Below are 27,317 nucleotides of genomic sequence, written 5' to 3'. Positions count from 1 at the left end.
GCCATGCAAACTCACTACACACCCCAACCAGAAGAAAACAGTAGCAAGAAGGCTGCACCCGACCTATACAGGTCCCACCCATTTCCCAGCCAGCGTGCCTTCTGTCCCAGGCAGCAGCTATGTATTCTAATGAAGATCACCTTATCCACACACTTCAGCAGAGCTTTACCTTAGAAGAATGAGTACTACTGCCTCACCGAAATTTAGGTCTACCGTCATCCCACTTATTTTCTGGACACTACTTAAAGCCAATTCATAACTATCTAAGTTATATATCAACTACTATAAATAATTCTGCCTAAAATCAATTCATAATTATATATACAGTTTTAATGTAAGTTATTACAAATTCACAAAGAGTTGAAGTTCAAGTACTAAGGAAAGGGAAAGACAGGCTACAGAATCACAGGATCAAAAACATGACAGGATCAATTGTAATAGCACAGTTCCCAATGAGGACAAACACAAAAAATCCACTCAGCATTTTTCACTGAAGTTATTTTCTGCCACTACAAATAATCTTTCAATTCCCCACAGAGAGCTCGACTTTAAGTCCCTAAAATTTGAAACAGTGAAAATTCGTTCTTTAAAAGCGGCAGTTTACTCTGAGTAAACAAATCTGTAACAGAAGTTTAACTACAAGTTGGAGTGGAAACAATGTATTCTTGTTGTTGCTCTCTACTATCAATTTATATAACGAACTACTTGTACAGCTAGTGTCATTTTTTTAATTTCCTTTCTGTATTATTGATTTGCAAGATGTAACAGAAATTTTAAACAAAAAGCTGTTCCAGAAATATAAAGTTATTTTAATTAATTCTCAAATCTTCTTCTCTTCTTTGAATACCTACTGCTATAATTTATGCTGTGGAAAAAATTAGGATTGCAGAACTCAGTGTCTTCTTAAGATTCCTTGGAATGAGTTTTCTTCATAAAGAATTAGAGACAAAGTGCTATAGTTTCAACATTACATGTCCTAGGTTTGTATTATTCTATTAGAACAAAATATTTTAACCCTCTGCTTTTATAGTCTGTAATTTATATAATTTTCAGACGAATACTCATCTCCTAACTTTGCCGCTAATACAACTTTTGCAATAAAAGCAGTTCTAATACTCAAAATTACATTTAATGTAGTGCACTGGAATAATCCACACAGAATTGCTCGTGTCCTCTAGCTGCTTGTCTTGCATTTACCAGGTACTTCCTGTCCTGTGAGATCTATACAGATTTACATCCAGCCTCACAGTTGGTCATCTGCCCAGATCAGAAAGAATGATGACCTGAGCACTGACTCTTGTTTGACCTTCTCCCAGGGTTCAACAAGTTTGAAGCAGCGTTTCCTTAAACCGCTTGAACCAAAGTCCTTCTTCCTCCCTATGCTACATTAACCTTTCACACTCGCTGCTGGAGAGATGAAACCAGCTACACAGTCAAAGCTCACATTTCTGGCCTTTTGAGAATCACTGAGCTCTAGGGCCCCACTGAAGTGGATTTTCAACCGTCTTTCTCATGGCTGGAGTAAAGCTGCAGGTGAAGCATTACAATCAATCACTATATCAAAACAAGGAAACAAGTAATTTCTTTCCACCTCACCTAGCAGGGAAATTTGAGCCCAGCAACCTAGTGTCAAGCACCTCAGAATATAATCTAAACATATCACAATCTATAGAAAGACTAAAGAAAAATCTGATGGCACTACTCATGCCAGAATTCCATTACAGATCAATCTGCAGATGTTCAGTTAATCACGTTTTTGCTACACCACAGAGCTGCAAACATGGAGCTGGTTTGGGAACTGTATTTAAGATATCAAATCTTGACAACCAGTTGCAAAGAGTGTTGAAAGCTCTGAGGAACCTAAAAAGCAAGTGAAAATTTGAAGCCTACGCAGTGGTCGAAGCAATTGAGTACTTTACACTGTTAATGCACCACAAAATATCTGCCTACTTACTGCAACAAAGGGGCAAAAGGGTTTAATCTTATTTGTATATTTTGAGGATTTTGATCATTTTAATAGGTCCAAAAATACCTATGTGTCACATATAATTTGCCACAACTGATTACAACATGAAGGCTTGAGTTAGTAAGAAGACACAATCATATGCTTGTTCTCTTAATGACAGAAAGAATACAATGCAAGAAAGCGGCTAGTTGCATCAGATGACCTCACCTGACCATCAGAACAGAGAATATCTGTCTTCCCTGGACACATCCCACCCTTGCAGCATTTGCACCACGCATTCACCTTTGCTACAATTGCAAACACACACTGCACCAAACAGTAAACAGCAAGGCACTAGTTGCCTGGCTTCTACATCTTTCTTTAGAAGGAGACATTGATGAGACTTTCAAATACTGGTTCTGTACCTCCACATCTTTAACTGTTATGAAGACTTATTCAATATATAGCCATATTTAAACCAAAATACACAAAACTCGCTGGTATTTAAATCCACTATCGCTGCAATTGAAACTGGAATACATGCTTTAAAACTGATTAAAAAGAGGGCAGCTTTTTTGCATGTATATGCAGTGACAGCCACCCAGGCTATGACAACTTATGTTAGGTGAGACACTCTCTCTGCACATTCTGCACCTTAGACTGCTGGTCAAACAAAATTTAGAAACAACCCAAAGGAAGGTAACTTTCCTTTCTCCCTTCTGTTCTCTAATCAGCCATTATTCTAAGCCAGCAGCAAGGATCTCGTAACATAAGATCACAGCTCTCTCTTCTTTCTGGCACAAACAGCCTTCCTTTTCCTACAGGCTGAATCATAAGAATCAAGGTAAGGTTCCTTCATAATGGAAGGCAGAAAACTACTTTCTCCTGCGTCTGCTATTCCGTAAAAGAAGGCTGCAGCCACCATTAAGAGGTGGATGCAATTTGTTTCAGCTGGCACCATCACATAACGTCTTAACATTTTGTCACTTACCCATGAATCCCAGTAACAAGGAAGATAAGGTTGCCGTTGATCTTGGTACAGTTTATGAACTTGTCGATGTTGCTGGAATCCACTGTCTGAGCTGACACTAAACTCCCTGTTCCAATGCCATCACATGCTGCCAAAACAAGGAGTTTGTGTAAAGAACTAGGAAATACAATTACTAAATCAGAACATGTTGGCCTTCTAGACAAGAGTCTTCATTTTTTTCAGAGATAAAGCAGCACAGAGGTGTCAAAATGGCACCCTTTACCCATAGTCCCAAAGAAGCATGTGCTGATTTAAAACAAACAATAAGCTAAAGTGCCTGCCACAGAAGGACATTTTGGCACACAGGTATTTCACGTGGGATCTAAAGGCCAGTATGAACCACACTAAATCCCACTCAAGCCAGCTGAAAACAGACGGTTGATAATTTAGCTCAGACTAGCCTGGTGGCCATGCCATTTATTTGTGCACTACTTACTGCAGAACCTGAGGGGTCCTGACTGCTAGCACAAGAGGTCCCCTTTGCTCCGGTGGATTTGTGAACTTAACCATTCACATGCCATAAGGTCATTTAGAAAGGGCATAAAAATAATTCTTTACTCACTAACCCAACAAAGAACTTGCTGGGGCCTGGAGAAACTTTGGTACCCAGTGAGGAAACTTCTCTGAGTAGCCTTTCTATGTAATTTAGTTGCATTTTCTGGGACACATGATTCATCCAGGAACAAATCCTTCATGACTTCCATCATGTAATGAAACCTGTGTCCCTAACTGGGCTCCTCTAATGGCAACTACCAGCAGTACACCTGAATCTTTTACAAACACGTGATAACTTTACTCCTCAGAGTAAGGCTACGGAGCTCGACAGGAACACTATGCGTGTCTTTTAATGCATAAAACTACCTATCCAGCTAAAAAGTTATTTAGTGCAATTAGGTTAAAGGGCTGGACATTGACTTCACTAAAAATCCAGCATGTCAGTACCCTACTTTGGCAGAGATCTCTGTGTTTGACTGTTTCAGCCATGTGGAATGACTGTTGATTCACAGAGTTTTTTAGTAGCTTCATTGTGCATTTTCTTCCAGATATGGCTTCCACTAGGACTGAAATTTGGCATAAGCCCACAAGGGAAAACTGATGATGCTTTGCTAGTGAGACCTTAAAGCAGGGAGCAGGAAGTCTCCTTAGTGGAGCTTGGGACAGCAAAGTAACTTATAGATTTCAGTCTTCTCAACAGCACTATCACTGAAAAACTTCTAATCCATGTTTTAGACACTTAGAAAGGAGGTAGAAGATTCTAGGAAAACAGAAAGATTTAAAAAACAGGAAATAAATGGAAACATAAAGTTGTACTGACAGGTATGAGACATACCATACATTGCAGCCAGGGCTTTAGTATGCCCCTTTCGGAATGACAAAAGGGCAGCTCTAAAATACCTCCAGGAAATACTTGTCATTAAAATAACATAATAAAGAATACTTTCAGATTTCTCTAAAACCAACAGAGAAATCCCTTTCATTTTTATCTAAACAAAAGTGATTGGTTTGGTTATATTACCATTACAACATAACAAATTTTCATTCTATTGTATATAATTCAAACAGAGCCTACATATCTCAAAGTTCTGTGGGTACCCAAAGGCTACTAATATTCTACAACATACTCATGAAGTGTATTTCCTGCCACAATAACACCCTGCTCTGCTCTACTACAGCACAGACTATATTCAAGAAAATAATACTGAACTACTGCCTACCTTTAGGACAAATGTCTGTGCAGGGCTTGCACATCTTAATACCATTTTCTTCAACCTCCATCTTGGAGCTCGGACATGCACGGACACAAGAGCTAGAATCTACCACAAAGTTGTCTGAAAAGAAAAAGAAAATATTGGCAGAAAATGAACCACTAAACTAAATAGTACCAGGACACATGGTTTTGGACTCTGTGTCAATGCTTATTATTAATTACCTCAGCAATTTACATTAACATTTAATATTCAGTGTTTTTAGAAGTGTAGAAGTAAGCAAATTAGGCATGTTTTTGGAGACTTAAAACAGTCCAGGAATTGTCAAGCCTGATCTCCCCTCCTCCCCCAATTTGGTTTTACTATTATTTGTAGTAAAAAAGCTACAATAATCGGAGAGAAATAAAACAAGATGCTCCTCCCTGTCTCTTTCAAATTCATACAAATATATACATCTGGGACAAAACACTGCACAAGACAATGACAAGTATTTCAATTTTGCCTTGTAAAACAACTGTCAAAGAGGATATAGACTGATCCTACCTAACTGAATGTTTAATACTGTCAAGAAAGGGAAAAAAATAAATTTCAGCAAAGTATTTGGACAAAGAATCATATCCCTTAAGTAGTGTATGGTATACAAGTTTTGTAAAAAATTCTTGCTTCAAAATATCCACCACTATTACAGACAGAACTAAGCCTTGACAGCCTCAGCCTGCTGTCAGTCTGAACTTCTCCACGGAGATTCAAAATCTGGATTTTGGTTTGGGTTCAATTATGGTTCCATTTATGACAGATTACCTATCCTTTTATATGTAGTTCATGCATAAAATAATTGGTGCACAACAGAACTGTAAACCTTGGTGGGAGTGAAAGGGAGAGCAAGAATACTGTCCCCCATATTTTTCTTTCTAACTAAAACATCAGTATCAAAGACTATGTAAGCAATGACCCCCCAATTTTTTTCGTTACTTATCATCATCTGTCTGGTATCTCAGAAGCATGTGTTTTTTACATGCATGGGATTAGTCTTTTTTTAACTCCCTCTTCCCCTCTAATTTTACCCCAGAGTTTTAAGACTGCATTGTTGTCAGTATTGCATGGCTTTTCCTCGTTGAGACAGAACTGCTTGGAAAATATTTGTGGCAACTTTCTATCAAATCATCATTATTCCAAGTTAAAAAAAGGGCATCACTATAATGAAAGCATCTGGTGCCAGGAAGTATTGGTGGGGGACTGTTATGTTTTTGAAACAGAAATTTACACCCTTTTACAATCCCACTATTTTAACAATTAATTTGGAAATTTACAAATGCTGATCTAAAGCACATATGTACAAAGTGGTGGTCATGAAAACAGAAATCTAGTGAATTCCCTTTCTTTAAGAAAATTACTATAGTATAGGAATGCTTGGGAAGCATCAGCAACCCAGAATGTCACAGCCTTTTGTTAACACGTGACTGAGTTATTCCAGGCTGCAAGGAATCATGTATGGAGTGATTTGGGATACTGCAGTAAGTCCTTAGCTCTCATTCTCTCATTGCTTTGTAAGGCTCCTGAAATGCAACTCGAACTTGCCATCACTGCAGGAAAAGGCAGCTAACACAGCACTTACGTGGGCACTTTTTGACACAAAAAGCCCCATAGGTGTACTTGGCATTGTGATTATGCTCCAGTTGGAAGGTGGTAGGATTGTATACAAAAGTCTGGGGGCACTGCGTGACACATGCACCACTATCATTGAAATTCATACAGGCCTGCAAAACAAGGAAGAAAAAAAAAATTAAATTAAATCATATAGCTGCTTCTGGTATGTTTGGTGTTTTCTGTTGTTTGGGATTTTTTGGGTTTGTTTTTTTTTTTTTTTAATACAGTCTTGATTGTTCAAGCTTGCTGCAACAGTAAGGAACATGATAGTTATCCAAGCTTCATTTTGGCTACTTAGATTTCTTGCTAGGATCTTGGCAAATACATGACTTATAAAAGGGGGCTTACTGAGCCCCCTTAATTTGAAACAGTTGACTGTTACAGCACTTCCTACAAAAACATATGACAACCGTAATTTGTTTCATAGCTATTGTTACGACTAGCAATCAACTAATTCACAACTTGATAGAACATTCTAAAACTGCCATAAGTGAACAGCTATTCATCATAGTCAGTCTAAACAAATGCTAATGACTTTTTCAAAGGTCCAACCTTTAGATTTCTTACAGCATGAGTCCATGGTCCAGCTAAAAACTGAAATTCCCAATTAGAAAGCAGAGGGGTAAGAACTTCTTTTGAGCTAGCACAGGAGGGGGTCATTTCCCTAAGTGGCAAGTTTAACAAGGTCAGTTGCTTCACACACTGAGAAAAGAAAATAGGACTTTGTATCACTTAACATTCAAGCTCAGCCACCCACAGCTGACAGAGGACAGGGCCCTGACAAATGAAGAGGCAACTGTGTGGATAAGGGAAGTAACGGTATGCAGGGAAAATAATTGACCATGCAAGGCTGATAATTAGTCATAGAAAACCCCCACTGATTTTTACATTCCTTATCACCACACATCATGTCTGTGGTTTTAACCACAGTTTATAATATGCTGTTGGAGTAATAGCCACAAAGCATACCATAAATGTCGAATTTCCTATGAATATGAAAGCTGTAGCCTGGCTTGGATCCCTCTAGCAGTTAAGCAACCACTGTGACTGGATTCTGCTTCCCCACTAACCTGTCTTCCAGAAGGCAGGTTTTGCTTTAGAAGTTTTAGTCTAGGGATGAATCCTTCTGTTATTTTCCAGAAGGATTAAAAAATACAGGTGCTTTTGAATCTTTATAGAGTCAATAAATATACCAACATGTGTGTCCTGTCTCGTCTCCTCGCCTCCAGGGCAGGGACTGAAAGAAGAGTGAAAAAGATTGCTCTGCTGCTTTTATTAACAGTCCTTATCTCTACCCAGATCAGAACCAGCAGGACTGAGGGAGGTTACTTGTCAGGTCTGAAGATTTCAGAAGGGAGAGGCTAATAATGTAACCAAGGGAGAAGGACAAAATTTGCTGCTCAAAGGGACAAACAGGACTTCCACGATGAAGGCACTGTCCTATATGAAGCATGAGCTAAGCCAAACTGCTGATTCTGTCTTTTCTGGTTCTTGAAAATGCATATTACAAAACCAGTCAATTTCTCACAGAACCAGTTGGGGTTTATTTCCCCTTAGAAAGATAAATACAGTCAGTTACTTCTTTACTAAGAACTGGATGGGATGGGAAGTCCAAAGAACAGGGTTTATTACTTTTCTGGTGCCACTGGGCACTCAACCAGGCCCTCCTATGAATTTCAAATTTTAGATCCAGTTTGGTTTTGAATGCAAGATAAGAACATCTCTAGAACTTTGTTTTAGCATGTTTGTTTGCAGTTATGTTGGATGATTATTGTCTTGCTTTTAGAACTGAATATGCAAATGATTGTATGGCACCATATGGAGGAGGATGGATTAATTTTATCTAGAAATACTAAAACCATATTTACAAGAAGATGCTGTTGCAAGCTGCCATAATATGCTAAAGGATTTGTAATGCTTCATAAACTGTACTTTTGCTTATTAATGAATACTAATATAGTTCGTTTTCTCACACATTTTTTACATCTGCTGTTGACTTTAAAGGTTCTCTATGACGTACATGACAATCCTCTGATAAAGGTTTAGCAAATTCATAAAGTAAAGCACACCAACACTCTCTGGAGAGATGGCACTTCTCAGGAAAACTCATCTAGAAGATTTGGGAACTTTTAATTTATGACTATAATGCTTTGTATACATTTGTAATTACTTCGATAATATATGCAAACTTCTAGCATTTGGTGCTAAATGCCACTAATTTGTGATGAAAGCACTGGAAGATACACAGAGAAAAAAACCCAAAGTTCTGTATCTCAGCTGAAAGCTAAGCACAGTTGTCTATAGCCTAAAGGGTTACACTTTTCACCCAGTGTGTTCTAAGCAAGTAATGACTAGTCCTGAAAATTGCCAGACCCCTGCTGAATTTCTTTTACATTGCTCTTGGGCTAGAAGTGAATGAGAATAAAGCCCTGGGTGCTTCTCTGCTGGATCAGAACAAACATACTAGTTGATTTTTAGCATACATATTTCCATAACTGCCATAATTCAGTCAGTCAAACTCATTTTCTTTCAGAATGCAGTATTACAGAACTTATGCTGCAAATAACTTGTCCTTAACCTTTTAAAATGGACACACATCAACACATCATCTTTGAGGATGTTCCTCAACAGTCATACGGGAATAATAACTGCATTTTTTTCTCTTTCCTTTTCTTATTTAGATTGTACTTGACACAGGAAAAAATGTTATATTCCCCATCTCCTTAGTTCAAAGCCAACACAGAACTTCCAGTGAGTTGTGTGCTTGTGTGCTGAATACCTACTTGTGCAAAGCCCCAGCCACAAAGAACAGCTTTATTAAAACCTGTTAGCAGTTAAGTCAGACCATCACTGCATTTCATCAGCAATGAAAGAATAGCATTTAGAATGAGTTTTTGAAGGACAACACCTACCACTATCAAATTTTAACTGAACAGAGAGCAAGTTTTAGGTCCAGCCAGGAAAACATTCATTTTTCCTGGTTCATTATGATTCACTTGCCTACACTACCATCTCCTACACACCTGCAATTTTCCATACCATAAGATCCCTCCTCCAAATCCTATCTGACAGACTTTAAGAGGAGCCTACTCAACATTGTAGATATTTGTCTCTTCAATCACTTGGGTACCTTTGAAAATCCAACTCTCTATGCACATTCAAGTTCTATGGTTCTTTAGGCCTAGGTTTGCTTCCCCTGAAAACATTAGCAAAACTTGTCTCTGGAATCCAGTGTGATGAGCTACACTTTTTTTTTAAAAAAAAGATCAGTGTTGGATTCTGAGGCTGCTTACACAATTATAAATAAAAGACTACAAACAAGACAATTTGTCAAAATGCCTGCATGTTCAGATTGTCTATTATTTTTAAGGAAAAAAGTTAGCTTTTTCTCTTCTCATCTCAAGGACACATAGTAGCATGCATTTGAGGTAGAGTATTTTGGAAACCACTTTCCTTCCATCTCCACTAAGAAGCATGCCCAGTAAAAAAGCTGAATTTAAATGAGGTCTGGCAGTAATAGGGAACACCTTTCACAGAGAAGCTAAATTGCATTCTTGACTTTCAAATAAAAAGCACATACAGCAGTAATAAAAGCCATGCTCAAATGTAATGATAAATACTTCTAAAATTCCCTATCACCTCTAAAAGTTAATTTTAGAAAAGCAAAAGATAAAAATCACAGAGATTAGCATATTAATGGTTCCCAATCTGTATTTACAAATCTCATAAATCTGTTAATGGGTAATATTAAGTAGATAAGTGATGTTAATATAATGCAAAAAAATATTAAATGCTAAAATTTGCAGTGTAAATCTGGGAGTGTGCATGCAATACATTAAAAGGGACAAAACTGCGAATTTCACAGATTAAAGCATTAAGAATTTGCAGAGTGACTGCCAGGAACAAGAAAAATGAGAAATCTCACACATACAAAGCAATCAGTGTCTTTAGGTCCAGAACAGCCTCCAGCGCATTCCCGGTGGCAGCAGTCACTGACGTAGGGCCCATAGCACCGTCCATCACACTGCTCTGCACACACTGTCTTCGTTACTAGGAGGAGGCAGGAAAAATTGTCATGTCAGAATCAGAACCAAGGAGAGAGCTCTCCAGCTGCACACTGAGGAAAACAACAAACAAAACAGCATACCGAAAAAAACCCTCAAGTTTTAAGGCAATTGCTTCAATGGTACTGGCCACTCGTATCTTCTCGAATCCTTCACAATATCCTATTCAGAAACATACATGTTGTTCAAGGACTGCAGAGGAAGGATTTTTAAGATGTTTGCTCTTATCCTTGGATATTTGGGTGTTTCAGATAGAATGTTATTTTCAAATTACCAGCTTTTGTAAACAGCTGATGGAAACCTATGAAAAAAACCCCCACAAAATAACAGAAGAGCTCATCAGTTCCATGTGAGTTTTCCCACCATGAAGAACAGCAACACTGAGTAAATGAGTGAAATTCAGAGTAAGGCCAGCAATCTCAGAGCCAAATGCTGTTCTTGATGGCAATCTGTTTGACAAATAGGCAATGAGATAAAAAAAACAGAATACAACTTGTAGATTGGAACACATTTGGAAACACCACTTACCTTTTCTAAGTAACACAATCCAGCCTCCATTCACAGGGATACAACTATATTCTACCAACTGGAAAGCAGAGTGATTTAAGTGGTACCACACTACTGTACCTCAGGGCTTAGCCTTGTGCAAAGAATGGTCAACAAGTGGAGCACCTTCCTCCCCTCACTTGGCTATAGCCTCTATCTTTATTTTATGGAAAAAGAAATTAATGTTATCTGCAGGACTATACCAGCTAGCACATACAGAATGCCAGGAAGCTGTGCTGTCAGCTGTCTTTTGATAAAAGCAGGGACGTTACACTTCTGTAATTAACCTTTACCATTTATTTTGTTAAAAGCATTTAACTACTTCTCTACAGAAAACACTTTCCAAGAAGCCAGAGAACACAAAATTCCACCCAATTTTCTGCTCAATTCTACTATTTAATTTATTGGTAACTCCTTTATAAGTATTGTCTAAACCAAATTCCCTGCACTACTTGCCAGAAATACTTAAGGTAATGCCAAAGCTTCTTGATATACAGAGTATTTATTTAGGACATAAAAATGTAAATAACCAAAGAGAATCATCATTTATAATCTACAGAATAAAGTGATGCACTTTCAGAGTAATACCATCTTGCTGATACCAGAGGCAAACCCCCAGACAGAAAACACTTTCATGCCTTATGCAATCTAATTTAAGGAATAAGAGAAATTTCTGTAAATGCATTTGCTGTCAACAGAGCTAAAGAAACAGATTTAAAGGATTTCTTTTTTTAAGTAACAGTATTGATAACCATTAAGGCAGATATATGAAACAGTGACATATGTTAAGCAGAACATATGTTGCAGTATGCCACCACCATACCATTAGCTGATAGGAACAGTCTTACGTCATGAAAATGACTGAAGACCTCGTTTAGTCAGTGACTGTATACTGTTTTCTGCCAGTTCAGAAACTGGTCCATAGTGCCTTGATTTGCAATGGACTGTACACCACCTGCTTTGACCTCAAAGGGAGCCGAAGCACAGATTTATCCTGACTTGATAGAGGACCCTATTTGCCAGAGGCTCCCTCCATCAGTTCAGAGGCACAGAAGCAAATGACATTCATTTCCTTCCATTCTGTGACCCAAACCCTCTCTGTTTACCTGTGTCACTCCTCAGACAGGGAGTAACCCCCAAGCCAAGGGGGCATCATCCAAATGCTCTGCCTCCTTTTTACACACCAAACATTCCTCACCACACATACCTCATTTTTTAAAATGACTGCTCCTCCGCCACCACTTTCTGCCTCGCTAGCTAGTGTCACCACAGGCAGCGGAAGGACAGACCCCAAAAGGCCACACACCCATGTACCAAACTGTTCCTCACGGCAGCAGCATGGCGGGCACTAAAATGGCTGCAGCAGCATGGCGGGCACTAAAATGGCTGCCCCGCCACTGAGCATGCTCAGTGCCCCCTTCCAGAAGGTTCAACAGACAGAGGGTGCAGTGTCTGCGTTCCCCTCACCATGACCACCCCACCTGTCACATCCTAAAAAATTGCAGTGCACCAGTAGCATATTTCCTTTTTCTTTAAAAAAAAAAAAAATATATTCACTGGCAGGATGCTGTTAAAAAGCATTTTTCACTGTTGTTCCACAGCAAGTTAATGCTTTCTTTAAACTTAGGAAGTTTTGGTGTAAAGCACCTCTGTGCAGACAATTAGCAGGAGCCAGGTAATTAAATAAATTATAATTTATTTACCTCAATGCCAGCTGCTGTAGAGAGTGGGCCAAGATGTCTACTATCACCTGGCAGACTTTTAAAAGGGCAAAGAGGCCGAGGCCTGGCAGCATGGCCTGTTCCAACAGCCGCAAGAGGTATTGGGAGCCCTCCACCACTGCCCCCCAAAACCAGGCCCTGAGGAGGCGAATCCTCTGCCTCAAGGGGAGGGGAGGCCTGCGTCCGCCATGCCTGGTGTCCGCACCCATAAACCACACTGACCACCCCTGGCACGTTTAAAAGAGGCACGGTCTTCTTCTCACCTCACAAGCTATTATTTATAGTGAGCCCTAGGCTGCATAATTTTAACAGTGGTGGAGAGCAAGCTCCAACACCACCAATGGATTTAAGCAATTTACTGACAGCTTTTCAGCAGTTTTTGCACTATTAGGCTAGCACAAAATCATCCGAATTCTTCACCCTCCTCTAGAGCCCCACAGTAAGGCTTTTGCAACGTATAAAGTTACAGGTGTTGTAGTTTTTGTTTTTTTTTTTTTTTTTAAAAAAAAAAAAACAAACCCTACCTTTTTAAGAAATGACTACAATTTATTCCAGAGCATGTTTCCTCTTCCAAAAAAACCAAGAACATCCCCTGCAGCAAGGCTGCCCTGGGGGGATATGGCCCCCTTTTCAGCACAATACTTAAACAGAACACCTTCAAAACGTATACTCTGCTTACGATTAGGCACCAGCTTAATGAAGGCCTCTGCCATGCTGTTCAGGATAGGGAGCATTTTGAGTTTTCCTGAAGACTAGGAAGTTATAAAGTGGTTTGCAAAAGTTACTATTAGGAAGGGTTTGCTGCTGTTCTTCCCTAATTGTTTATTTTGCTGGGAAAGCAAACAATGCCAACAGAAATGCCAACATTTCATTCTAGGAAAAGGCCATGACATACTGTATTTATCTTCTGGTTCATTGCATGCTGTATTTGCATTATAACTGCTATTGAGGGTCCAGCTCTGAGGAGGACCTGTCAGATATCTTCAGTGGCACCCTGTACGGAGACAGAAAAAAGCTTAGTGGGCTCTGAATATTTTTAAGGACTCATATTCAAGACAGTTTCCAATGAAGGGTTTTCCCCAAACCAAAACAAACACAACAATGTCTTGTATGAAGTCCTGAAACAATCTGATTGTTCACATTCCAATCAACGTTAACTCAACAGTTCAGCTTTCTGCAATCATTATCATGTGGTAACCCTACAGAAAATGCACACATCTGCAATGGTTTAAAAAGACAGTAAGCCTTTTCTCCCAAAACTTTCCCCCAAATACCATGAAGTGATTTTATAGCTGTGACTCAGGACCTATCTAAAAGAGGGAAATGTAAAGGTAAATATCACCCAAAATATCAAACTGTATGTTCAGGCTGATGAATGTTGGTGGGCGGCTCCTAGAGGGGACATGTGGCTCAAGAAGTTGCTTAGAAGAGAGTGGGGACAGATGGCAGGGAACTTGGCAGCAGCTACAAACAGGCAGCATCAAATGAGAGGAACTCTGCCGCAAGCTGAGAGAAGAGTGGAGCAACAACCTCTTCCTCCTGCTACCTAGTGTGGAGTCTGTTCACAGGGGAGCTGATAGACAGGGGTGATCAGGACCCCCCACATCACACAGTTCCAGACACACACATGAGATCCAGGAGTTCTGGGCTGAGACCCCAGAGGCATTTTAGGTGCCAGATACTCATTTCTTCACCCAGCATAACTGTAAGGATAACCTTCACTAATTGCAGCTGAGGCCACAAGTTTCAAACCACATTCTTGAGGGTCAGGACAACTACCCACCCTGATGCCTGCTGACAGTTTGTGGGATCCCAAGAGATCTGAGGATTCAGCTGCAAAGAACTATCACACTCAGGTTCAGGACAGCAAAGGAGAGTGGCAAACACCAATATCTTGAGAAAGCATGCCATGTGCTGGGATGGGTTTCTGGGGGAATGTGGAACAGTGACTGTCAACCTCTACTAGTATTTCACTGCGATATAGCCATAAACTGTGTTGGAAACAGGGTGTAATGGGCACTTCATACATGTGTGCAATTAATTAGTCTCTCTTATTGTTTCACTTATTCATTAATTATGTTGGGAGTTATGTCACAATGGAAAAAATGGGAAGTAACTGAAATCAATGAAGAAGTCTTACGAACATGCAAAATTATTAGAGAAATACAAGGATTTTAATTAAAGATGCTGGCTCCAAGCAAAAATGCTAGGTTATCCTGATTGATCTGAGTTGCTGGTTCAGCTCCCTGTCTCCTCCACCAGGCTCCCACTTGCCTTTTTCAGCTCTAATTGGGTACTTACTGTATTGGCACCTTCTTTTTCTCAGCAACATCAGCTGCACAAAGGCTTTATAAATACAATTATGCTCAGGCTGAACTTCTGTACGCATACAGAGTCATGAGGCGTTTTACATTTGCTGACTATTTATGTTTTGGGGTTGATTTAAAGGGTATTTGCCTTTTTGCATTCCCTTAGTTGGGCCTATATTTTAACTTAGATTTTTCTCTTTTGTTTCAGTTACATTCCTCCAGGAAAAAGTGAGTAATCTGCCATTTCAATAAAATAATTTATTCAATTTCTTTTCATATGAAAAATAAAAAAAACCTAAACCCAGCACCCAAACTCTTAACAAGACATCAACAGCAAAACCAGTAACAACTATAGATTTTCAAATTTGATTAGTAACACCTAAAAGCATTTGTTCCTGTGTTTTTTTTTATAAGTGGTTTACATTCTGTTTAGTGAGTGCCCAATGCTCTTTGAAAAATATTCTTTTTTAAACTATTTCCACATTAGCCTTTCCTGACACTGAAACAAAGAATACCGTCTAGCTTTCAAATGTTCAATATTAATATTTACTAATATTTTAACTATAAAAGAAAAATGGGTTGTTAACTGCATAAAACAGAACCCTGAAATTACACCTTCTCTACCTCCTGACAGAACAGCTTATTTTAAATTCCCTATTAATTGTCTTCTTAAATATGTACATTTTCTCGTCACATTTACAGAGACATTAGGACAGAGTTAGATTGCAGGTGGTGTATCAGATGGAGTTAGAAGTATAGAAAGACATTGCTGGAAGGCAACATAAGAAGCTAGATAGATGATATTCATGCAAAAAACAAAAGGATTTTGATTTTTTTCCATATGTAATTTGAAATGAAAGATGTGGATTAAGATCTTTCATTTTTTATCCTTTCCCAGGAAAATAATTTAAATCTTATCTTGGGAGGGGGACTCATTAGAGTATTTTGTATCAGTGACTCAATAAAAAAAATGAAATTATTAAATATTCAGGTGCATCTCTGAGTTGTTTCTAGGAACAAAATAGTTTGACACTAGGATGCAGTACTGCTGAAGTGTTTTCCTACAAGCGTTTGAAAGACATGCATCCCCAAGGTGACTAGGTTAAGGTATACGCTGTTTCTGATACCATTCATCCTGTCTCCGGCTTGTATCTAAGAATAACATTTATAAGCTTGAAAGCCAGGCATGTTTTTTAAAGTCAGAAATGAAGGTAGCAAAAGCATAGCACCACTTGCATTTTTATGTTTTGAGTCCCTACTCATGTTCTTATTCTTTGCTTCAAACAGTTTGCAGAAAAACACATTTTGAGAAAGTGCAATGAAGAAATGCCCATTGCCAGCCTAACAGTCAGTCTTTTCCTTAAATCCTGCTGTTTAGCCAAGGTGGCAGCAAGGTCAGGGAGGCAAAGAGGAAGCTTATGATATAAAATTAACTCCTATCCCTGACAATCAGAGGCTGCAGAGTGTGCTTGATGGTAAAAGGCCATAGAGTAGCTATTTCAATTAGAAACGTGCGATCTGTGTATTTCCCTAGAACTTAGATGGCACATGTCTTTTCACAGTTTATTATTTTAAATCCGCAGTGGCACCTTAGCCTGTGCCCGCTCTCTGGATTTGAGAGAGCAGTCACTGTGAAGAAAGAGATAGCTGTCACTCTTGGAGCAAACTCACCATGCAGCTCTGCTAAGCTTCTGACTTCACAACAGTGCAGATAAGTTTTTCTCTCTCTGGTATTACTACATTAATCCACCAGATCAGCTCACTTATCTGAGAGCAGCGTTTTGTAGAGGTTGAGACCATGGGAGCTGATCCTGCCACATGAACTTCTGCAGCCACACAGAGTCCAGTTGGACTTCCCAACTTTATATAAGGCTGGAGCCGAGGCCCAAGCCAGGATCATATCATCCTTACAGAACTGCCAAGTTTTTACAGTATTCTTGGAAAAACTAACCACATAAGGCCTGAATAAGCCTACTCAAGTTCAAATTCATCCAGAATTACCCTGGTTCTTACAGAGTTACTAGTTTTAATAGACAAACAGGCCTCTCATTAGGACAGAGAAAGAATCAGTGTTAATTAATTCTAGCCATTATTTAAGATTATTTGATCAGCTAGGGTTTAAGGCCCTTTCCATTATCTACTTCAGCACATAACCTTAATGTAAGGAGGCTTTCTGAGCACTGACTTCTTTGGGGCTTTCATAAAGGCTGCCAGCAAAGGAAGGAGACATACTAGCTCAATTCGGACAAAGAAGGAGCTGTTTTGCATCACAGTACCTGGTTCCTTACACTTGTTATTCCTACAACCTGTCTTACAGCTTTTTTAATCATACCCACAGATAAAGCTCAATATGAAACAGTAATACATGAACATGAACTTCAGCAGAGCTGTAACTGTCATCAGCTTTGCCAGTAACATCAGCTGATAGTCCTGAACAAAAAGCAGCGCCTGGCAGGGTGGCAGAGCCTCTGCAGGCACACAGATCCTTTGCCCCTTGCTTTGCCACAGACACGAGGTCAGCTTGCACTTCCTGCTTGTACTCACTCATAAAACGTTCGTGTCAAGCTTCTGCCATTTCTAATTTCCTCTTATCTCTTGCTCCAAGCAGTAAAAAAAAAAAAAAAAAAAAGAGAGGCATAGTTATAGCGTTCCTAATATTTCTAGCAAAAAAGGCAGATGACATTGGCCTATCATCGGTTGAGAGTTGGTTGGTGTGCTCACTTGATAGCAGTTAATTTGTCACAATCCCTTCCTCCTAGCTACAACTCAGCCAAGGATACAAGCACAAGCTAGAGCAGTGCTCTCTGGGGGAGATATCAGCAACCATTTCATTTCCTAGGAAGAGTGACTCCAGTAAATGCAATCAGTTTCCACCTTCCTAAATTTCAAAGAAGGGATATGTAAAGGATAGCTCTATTCTTGTAAGGAGGGGAACTTGTAGGGAAAGACAGCTCTCAGTTTTCTCTTTTTTTATATTTGCTAATATTGTGACTGCACTTCTAGCTCTAGTGCTCATCTGAAGAAGCTGAAAGCACACAAAGAAGAAACACTCAAAAATATAGTTCTTTTTTATTAATTTTAATGCTCTCTAATTCAAGAGGACAGACAGACATTGTGAAGGACCCTTCACTTACTACTTCCTTCACAAAAAACCTATTATACTCTCTTTCAGTACAACTCAAACATATTCTGATGTCACAATGAGAACAATTCTGCAAGATAACTAATATTCCCAGGCTCCCACTGAAATTAACAGAGTATTTTGGCATTAGGAACTATGCAGCATCAGGCCATCATTAAAGATCTCCAAATGTGACTTGTAGTTTTTTCTGTTCCTGCAGTATTCACTTTGGTGTATTCCAAAATAACTATCAATATTCTCAGGAGCCATGCTCCTTGTTGCCACCAAGAATTGAAAAGAAAATTCAAGTTAGCTTAAGCATTTTATGAAAGCACAAGAGAGGAAAGAAAAACATAAATTCACATGGGTAGAAAAAAAAGTGGATCATCTCGGTAAAAACATACAGAAAAAAATTCATATATTTTAGAATTATGCTGAAACCAGAATTTATACTATCCTTTCACAATAAATAAATAAATAAGTAGGATCCCTGTTTCCAGTCCTTTTTGCTTCCTTTCTTTTTTTTTTTTCTTTTTTTTCCCCTGAGTCTTGCATACTTACAGGTCTGGCAGTGATTCTCTGTGGGTCCCCAGCATCGGCCTGTGCAGGACTTGTGGCATCGACCACCTGCAGGACAGACAGAAAGAGAGAAAGATTAGAAACGTAGCTTCCACTCATTTCTTCAAAGTCCAGCAACTGCTGAAGAGGAGGGTCCATCTTGTCTTTAGAGAGGTTTTATGCTTCACCAAGTTTGAAACAGTGCCTGTAAAAAAGGCCCGGATAAGCAGCCAGAACTGGTGTCAGACATATGAAATACGGCTACTTATTGAAGTGCTTTATAACTTAAACACCTCTCTGCTATGTATAATGACTAGGACAATTAAAAAAAAAAATTAAAAAAGGATGAACAATTTTAGAGGAATGAGGAACAATTTCATCAGACAGCGCTATTATTATTGCTCTCTACATCCTATGTAAGACGCACTCATTCCTCCACACAGGAGAAGAGATGGCTGTGCTAGACAGCATAATCTGTCTGTCTATCTATCCATTGTTCAATTTCATCTGAACAATACGGCGATACACTCAATGCCTTTGATTAAAAGCCACCCCTCTGCCCTAGAAGCTTGCAACAGCCTTCATGTCCAATATTGTGGTAATGGAAACGTGCCCTGCACAACCACTCAACTCCAGTGACAGCTAAGCTCACAGGACCTTTCCTTTTCTGGCTGCTGATTCTCTAGTTACCTGTAGTTGTGCTTCTGAAGGAGCCTCGTGTTACCCAGAGTCAGTACCGGGTCCAGTCCTGTTCAACTTAGTCATCAGTGACCTGGATGAAGGCACTGAGCGTACCTTCAGCAAGTTTGCTGATGATACAGAACTGGGAGGAGTGGCCGATTCAGCAGTGCCATCCAGCAAGACCTGGACAGGCTGGAAAGTTAGGCAGAGAGGAACCTAACGGAGTTCAACAAAGACAAGTGTAAGGTCCTGAACCTGGGGAGGAACAACGCCAGGCACCAGCCCAGGCTGGGGCTGACCTGCTGGAGGGCAGCTCTGCAGAGAAGGACCTGGGCGTGCTGGTGCACAGCAAGGTGCCCGTGAGCCAGCAGTGTGCCCTGTGGCCAAGAAGGCCGATGGCACCCTGAGGGGCATGAGGAGGAGCGCGGCCAGCAGGCGAGGGAGGTGATCCTCCCCCTCTGCTCTGCCCTGGTGAGGCTCATCTGGAGCGCTGTGCCCGGTGCTGGGCTCCCTGGTTCGGGAGAGACAGGGAACTGCTGCAGAGGGGCCGGCGGAGGCTACAGAGATGGCGGGGGGAGTGGGGCATCTCCCTGGTGAGGAAAGGCTGAGGGAGCCGGGCCTGTTCAGCCTGGAGAAGAGAAGGCTGAGAGGGATCTTATCAATGTACACAAATCCTTTAAGGGCAGTGGCAGGAGGATGGGGACAGGCTCTTTTCAGCGGTGCCCAGCGGCAGGACAAGGGGCAACGGGCACAAACTGCAACACAAGAAGTTCCATTTGAACGTGAGGAAGCACTTCTTTACCCTGAGGGTGACAGAGCGCTGGGACAGGCTGCCCAGAGGGGCTGTGGGGTCTGCTTCTCTGGAGACATTCAAAACCCACCTGGACATAACTCTGTGTGACATGATCTAGGACAACCTGCTTTAAAAGGGGGTTGGACTAGATTATGTCCAGAGGTCCCTTCCAACCCTGACCATTCTGTGATTCTGTGAGATGGAAAGCACACAGAAGAACTGGTAAATTCTCCTCTGGCTACATCTTACGTTATTTAAGAAAATGCTTGGACAGTCCCACACCAGTCCTGACTGCGAGCAAATGGAGACTTCATTCCACAGCTCCCATCCAGAGGTGGCCAGAACTCGATCACACTCCTGCTCTTAATGCTTCTCCCTCGTGAATGCCAAATGCTCCCAGAGCACACACAGAGAACCTGCCTTAGTGCACCCGGGGCCCCAGCTGCTAAACCCCAGGTGTGGCAGTGCCTGAGGTGTAGGCAGCCAAGCCCTTTACACTCAGCTAGACCTGAAGGGATAAACTGAGGAACCCATCATAAGTATTGAAGAATATGCACAGTCCTTATTGCTAGTCTTTTGACCACAAGAACCTAACCTTGTCTTTGATTAAACTTTCATTCATCACTGAATACTGCTGAGCTTCTGTTAAGTGAATTTCCCCTTTGAACCTGATCCAGAAGCTTACCTTTCAATCACAACAGCAGCTGCTGTTAACACTGCTCCATTACACCAAATCAAATACTTCCCACATGCCCTGATGGGAGATAGTGTTGGAGAAAGTGTAAAATGTCTCTCAGCTAAGGTTGGATCACCCCCCAAAAAAACGCTACTCCTCTGCTAGCAGTGTGCTTATACCTACGAGACATTATACAGCTGAGCAAACCCACTGTGATAGTCATGTGAAGTCTGACTTTCTGTCACTACTTTTTCAAAGCTAGCGTTCTTCCCTCAGCACTTGCACAGCATTCATGGTGCTATTGATGATGTTGTATGGTAATTACCACACCGTATGCCAACTACCTTGTTAAAACTACCAGCTCCTTGTTGCATTCATGTTCATTTAAAGCAATTATACTTGGGAAGTGTTGTTGCTGACATCACCAGCACATAATTTGCTGTCACATTCTGCCATCTGTTTATTTAGATCACAAATGTACTATAACTACATAATGCAAACTCATTCTGGCTGACAGGGAGGGAACTCCATCTGGCATGAATAATGCAACTTTTATCAGTAATAATGATTATTATGATTATTAAGAGACTACTGGAACCCTTTGCAGAAAGCAAATAAATCCATATTGATTTGTAAGAATGGAAGTTCAAAAAGAAGGTGAGGTATACAGCAAATTAAAGGAAGAATTTTAACAGAGTGATCTTGATAAGATACAGTTTGTTTGTTGATTTTGGTGTTTACAACTGAAAAAAAATGATCCCCAGGGAAGTGGGTTTTATAAACTGGCTATCCCTGACCAACAGAAGAAGTGGAAAGGAGAAAGGGTATGGCCCTGGATGCACGTACAGATGATCTTTCCACTGCTTGCTTTCTTGGTCCTCACCTGAGCCAGAGCATCTCTGCTGGGGGCAGCTCAGGAGGAACCGCAACCCATGGACAACAGAATCATCACCTGCAAGACTCTGTTTTATGCCCAAACCTTCCCTGCAGTCAATTCTCATGCCTGGCTAGCTTAAGGCCTCTGGACTTTAGGGAGAAAGCCAGAAGTCTTGCAGCTAGATGCAGTAAAAAGCACTGCACAGATCATTTGTAACCACATGTTCCTGAGGCAGAGTGAGGCAGCAGTTTGGCTGCTTCTTCCTCTTTCTGCCCCTGGATTCTACCGTGTTCCAAACCATACTAGATCCATCAGGCTTTCCACCGCAATTTATGCAGTGAGATAACGCAGAAGAAACTTCAAGCATCCATCCAAGTGATCTCTAACTAGACAGTCCACCCACACTTCTGCAAAAGCCACGCTTCAAAATAAAAATCCTCATATTTGAAATTCCTAGGCACCAAGCTGATCCTCGATACACAACGAAAAATATATTCAGCCACCTCTATTCCTCCAGGAAATAAAAGTGATCCAACATCTTAAAAAATAATTTAAAATATATTTTTAAGTTGCATGCCTGCTTCCTGGTACATGACTTTGTTTGGCAGTGTCAGCTGATAATTTGCATTTAAATAGAGATATTTAACAATAAAGCAAGAAAGGGCTGCCAGTTTTCTTTTTTCTCACTGGGAACTCAAAGTGTCTGTTTCATTGTTTTCACTTTTCTGAGCTGTGCACACACAACAAGGAGCTGAGCTTATAGGCAGCACACCTCTGAATTGCATTGTTACATGTCCTTTTGAAGGTCAAATATACTGAGAATTAAAAACAAAACCCAAATTCCCTCCAAATAGTTTAAATTGTTTAAAAAGAAAGGTAACTCTTTCTCTCAGTACGAACTGGTCCAGATTCTGCCCTCACATACCTTGCTATTTCATCTGTTTTCCCCCACTGTAAAAATGACAGATTGATATCCATTAAATATTAGCTCTGTAATAACATAAAAACAACCCCATGGAAGTAGTCAGGAGCATAAGGAACGTTCATGTGAGGAATAGGTCTCACGATTAGATTTGTATGTCAGGTTTAAGTGTTAATACATCTATTGGTGCTAAGACTGATGAGGTCTTTGAAATAATTATACTACTTCTCACAGATCTCTCTGTATATATTTCTTAGGATTTTTAGATTGTAGTGTACCAAAAGATTTGTGAAAAAAAATTATCAAACTATTTGTGGCATAAAATAAATCATTTGTGTTATTCCTTGTGTCTCTAAAATATTCTAAACCCCTGCAACATACAGCAGTAAGGGCTAAAAGAAATAACTAATGAAGAAATGCCAAACCATGAAACTTCAGAAGTGTTCTTCCTTCTGTTTTGATGCAGCAGTGAGTCAAGAGGTAGAACTCTCCTATGATGTCCTCCACTGGTCTTTGACATTAAAAGATGCCAAGTGTCCTAAAATCATGGTGGAAATTGGTAGACCCTAGGGACACCCTGCAGCAGTAAACCAGCCCATCTGTAACGACTCATCATATATGTTCCTTTTATAATCAAAATGTGATTCAAGAACTAGCTGGAATTTGGAAAAAAAAAAAAAATGCAGGGCACTACCTTGCTCATTCATTTAATTCTTGCACATTGGTGAAGGCACATAAGAAAAAAAGTGATTCTTTTCTAAGTGAGAAAATGAAGGGAAGAACCTGGAAAAGTCTCCTGCCCTGTTACAGATGTGATGCTAGAGTACATTTCTGCTCCTGAATACTAGCACAGCTTTGCATAAATGGTGACATTTTATTAACTGGATGGCAGAGGAGGAGGAGGGAAGGAGTTAAAAGGAGGCTTACGTGAGTTTTACAGTGTTTGTTATAAAATCTAAGTTTAGAAAGGGCAGATTCCCACTGGAACATGAGAATTAATTTTGCTTTGGCAAATTTCACACAGAAAACCAATGGCTCATCTCCTGGGCTCATCTTTCCTCGGCCAAGACTACTTCAACAGGTCTTCATTATGGACTCCGGTACAGAGTATCATCATTGTAATGTCCAAGGTAGAGTTTTATTTGTGGGAGATGCTTCTGCTCCCCCAGCTGGGGAAAGTCACTAGCAGAAATTGTTTGCTCACTAGCTTGGGAAAGACCGAGGTTACTTCATCCTTGTGCTTTCCTGAGAACTGAGAAGGGCTTTCCTTGAGCTCCAGACTGACTTTATTATTTCAGGAACAGTAAAACCGCAAAGGATTAAGTTACTGACAAGACAAGAAAAATGAAGTCCTCCTCTTAGCTCTAAGCTCAGTGTAGTACAGAGAAGAAACTCTGCTTCTTCCCCATCAGCTATGCGAGCTGCCTCCAGCAGGCCTCTCTCAGTAGGAAAAGGAAAGCAGAATTAAGAAAAGAAATGGTCCCACTTTGCACAAAGCTTGCATTTACAGATGGTTTCTATGAGGTTAATAAATCATTAATAAATGTTGGCATATCTGCAACACACTGATATTGAAGTGCGAATAAACACAGCCAGAATAAAGTGGCTTTGATGGTTACAAGCCACAGTTATAAGCAGCCTCTTTACTTATCTAACAGTCTAAAATAATTGATTAACTATCAAAACACCCATAAATCATTTATTAGCTTCTGTAAGCTACTTACAAACTCATCCTTCATCTAAAAAATTCAATCCTGCAAAAATGCTAGAGATGCCATATAGATGTTTCTAGAGATAACTAGCCCAAAGGTCCAAGAAGTACCACGTATACTCTGCGGTAAGTGTCCCAGTCTCTTCTTTCCATTGCTTAGATGGGACAGAAGGTTTAAAAATATGCCTGCATGTTGTTTTTCTAGGCAGCTAAACTCCTTAATGTATGAAGAGATAACAAAATCAAAATACAATTCAAAGACAGCAGCACAGCATTAACAAGAATTAAAGATACTATTGTTGTGATTGATTGTTCTGCATTTATCAGGCTGTAATGCTTTCCATGTCCCTGGCTGACTGTTCCTTTTGTCACACATTCATTCACCCACACTTCTTTGTTAAGTAAAAATAATTTTGCATTTTCTACCCGCCCTGTGCTAGCCTTCAGATCTCTTCTGCTGATTTGAAAGTTAATTACCTAACAGAGACTCACACTTTTCAGGATTTCCTTTCTTTATGGTGGGACAGACACATGCCACAAGAGAAAGTAAAACTTTCTATAAAAGAAGAAAATATTTTATAGAAATATCTAGAGTTCATTTCTTCTCTGTAGCAGCATTATGGGATACAGAAATCTAAGGGTCAGTTCCTCTACTGCTATCAAATTATGTCACTTTACTGATGTTAGATGAGTTCTTGGGATGTATCACCAAATAGTTTTTCAACATGGGATTAGTCCCATAAAAATTAGGCTTTTCTTTAACAAGCTGTACCTGAACTGGTATTGTTACTTTCATTGTGGTAAACGGCAGAACTTCAGCTGACCTTTCTGCCTCCTATCTATATTGTTTCTACCCCATATTCTCCGTGCCCAATAGAGGTACCCTGCCCAAACATTAATGGGATCCCTTTACAGTGAAAACTCACACAGTATTCATCCATGAAGAAACCTTACACTGTGGAAAAGCACAGCATCTTTTGTGGATGCTATGACCATCCACGAGTCAGTTTTCTAGCCCCCACCCCCTAACTGTCAAGTGCGTGCATCCAGTATACAGGGACCACTGGGGGTCAATAACAGTGAAAGCAAACTCCCTCTAATGATTGCTTCCAATAGGGCCTTCCAAGTCTGCCATTCAACGCCTCTATCTTCCTCTCATCTTCCTTTGGCAGATAAGAAGAGAGATGCACACAAATGAAGAGGGACTCAGGCACAGGCAGCTGAAAAGAAAGTGGCACGGGAAATAGGTCTGGGAAATGAAAACAGTCCAAGAGATATGCCCTGAAAGACAGGCACCGAAAGAGATACGAGGACAGTGCGAGAGAGAGTGGGGAGAGGAAACAGATAAAACTGAACCAGCACTGAAGAAAACAAAAACTGAATACCAAAAGGGAATGCATTTTCTTGAGTAATGTAGGATGGAGACAACCCTCGTGCGCACACAGGGACCAGGGATCTGTTGAGAACTGTGAAATTACAGAGTATCACCAGATACGCTGGTGGTAGACAGTTTTGATTTTAAGAGAGATTGGCCACCAGAGGTAAAGGAATAAATGGAAAGTCAAGAAGAGCATGTCAGCAGCACTGAACGGGCTCAGGCTGGTGGATTCATATCTACTGCTGACAGCTCTGAGCTGATAGGAAGCTCACTGTAACGTTACTTCAGCTGCTACAGAAAAATGTCTTCAGGCCACAGTAATGACTACAGAAAGGGACCTTAGGGGGGTAATGAAGACACTGGTTATTTTTCTCTGCCTGGAATAGACAGCACTGCTAAGGCTGTATGACTCGTTGTATTAATTGGGGGTTTAGTCATCCACATAAGATGAAAAACTTCACATATGACATAGTCTAAAACTTTGCACTGATTAAGCAATTAGGAGCTATTAATTATCACTGCTTATAGCTGTTAGCACAGAGCAATGTAAGTGAATTCCCCCCACTGTGGTGGTGAATTAGTTCCAATCAGCATCAAATCCCTTTCTGACTACACACACACACAGGGATCCTGAGCAAATGGGGAGATACAGCTGCAAGGCTAAAAGGATAGGTCGAGTCATACCTGCTGCTTGGCAGGCTCATCAAGAACAAGCCCTCAGAAATATTTCCTTATAATCCTCATTGTTAACAAAATATATCCCCCCTCTGCCCCCAGTAAGCCATAGACAATCACCCATCACACATTTGCTTCTGAAGAGCAGAGCAGCTTGGTCCCTGTCTAACAGGGGTCTACAACAGGGTCAAAATGAAACTCCCTCCCTCATATGGACAATCCTCAAAGCACAGAGATCACAACCACTCCAGACCCCTTCAAAATACAGGGCTAGCTCTTATTTTTCATCTCCTCTGTGCAGAAGGAGAGGGTGACGTTCCACCATCTGTAGAGGTTAACACTCAACTAGGATGTGGGGTTATGCATCCCTCTTTCTCCTTCGGTTACTGTGATGAAGACTCTCACCTCCCAGGACAGCAACCCAAGAAACAGTCTCCAGGCTGTTCTCTGGAAGGGGAGAGCACAGAGCAGGCAGCCATCCCTCCTGATGACACAGGGAGCTCATTGGCCCTAAAGGGAGAGAGCTGGACACAGCACGTAACCATTCTTGGGTTCTTGCCCCACAGCTCAGTAGTTACGATCACTGGAGGTCATTTAAGTATCAGTCCATGTCCCTAGGACTATTTCGGTATCTCATGTGATGATTACTTAACACACAGAATTCCAAAAGAAGGAGTAGAGAAGACCCCAACTCAGACCACCCTGAGGCAGTTTCCACCGGGAGGTGGGAGATCAGAGGTACAGATTTGAATGCCTTCAGGAAAGGTAGGAAACTGAACCTGCTCCCTCACATCCTGGGGGGCCACTAAGCTGTTAATGTATTTCATAAAAGGAGAGAAAAGTCCTTCTTACTGAGGAAATTTCAGGGTGAGCAGAAGACAGGTCTGTGAGAGGAAGGCAGCAGGCAAGTAGGCACTGCAGATTCCCAGCAGAGACCATAAAACCCCAACTTCTATG

General features: G+C 40.5%; 1 protein-coding gene across 3 annotated transcripts in view; it reads right to left on the bottom strand.

Moving 5' to 3' along the window:
* ERBB4 (erb-b2 receptor tyrosine kinase 4) overlaps positions 1 to 27,317 on the bottom strand; it is a 638,535-nt gene that overhangs the window by 178,082 nt on the left and 433,136 nt on the right. For all 3 annotated transcript variants that reach the window (XM_055719363.1, XM_055719360.1, XM_055719361.1), the window contains exons 5-9: positions 18,651 to 18,716; positions 10,260 to 10,378; positions 6,297 to 6,438; positions 4,691 to 4,804; positions 2,937 to 3,063 (exon numbers count right to left, since the gene is read on the bottom strand). In XM_055719363.1, coding sequence (XP_055575338.1) covers positions 2,937 to 3,063; positions 4,691 to 4,804; positions 6,297 to 6,438; positions 10,260 to 10,378; positions 18,651 to 18,716 — 568 coding nt within the window. The remainder of the gene's footprint in view (positions 1 to 2,936; positions 3,064 to 4,690; positions 4,805 to 6,296; positions 6,439 to 10,259; positions 10,379 to 18,650; positions 18,717 to 27,317) is intronic.

The sequence above is a fragment of the Falco cherrug genome, chromosome 8 (assembly GCF_023634085.1).
Source record: "Falco cherrug isolate bFalChe1 chromosome 8, bFalChe1.pri, whole genome shotgun sequence".
NCBI lineage: Eukaryota > Metazoa > Chordata > Aves > Falconiformes > Falconidae > Falco > Falco cherrug.
The sequence above is the reverse complement of the archived record's forward strand: the minus strand, read 5'-3'. Positions and strand labels throughout refer to the sequence as shown.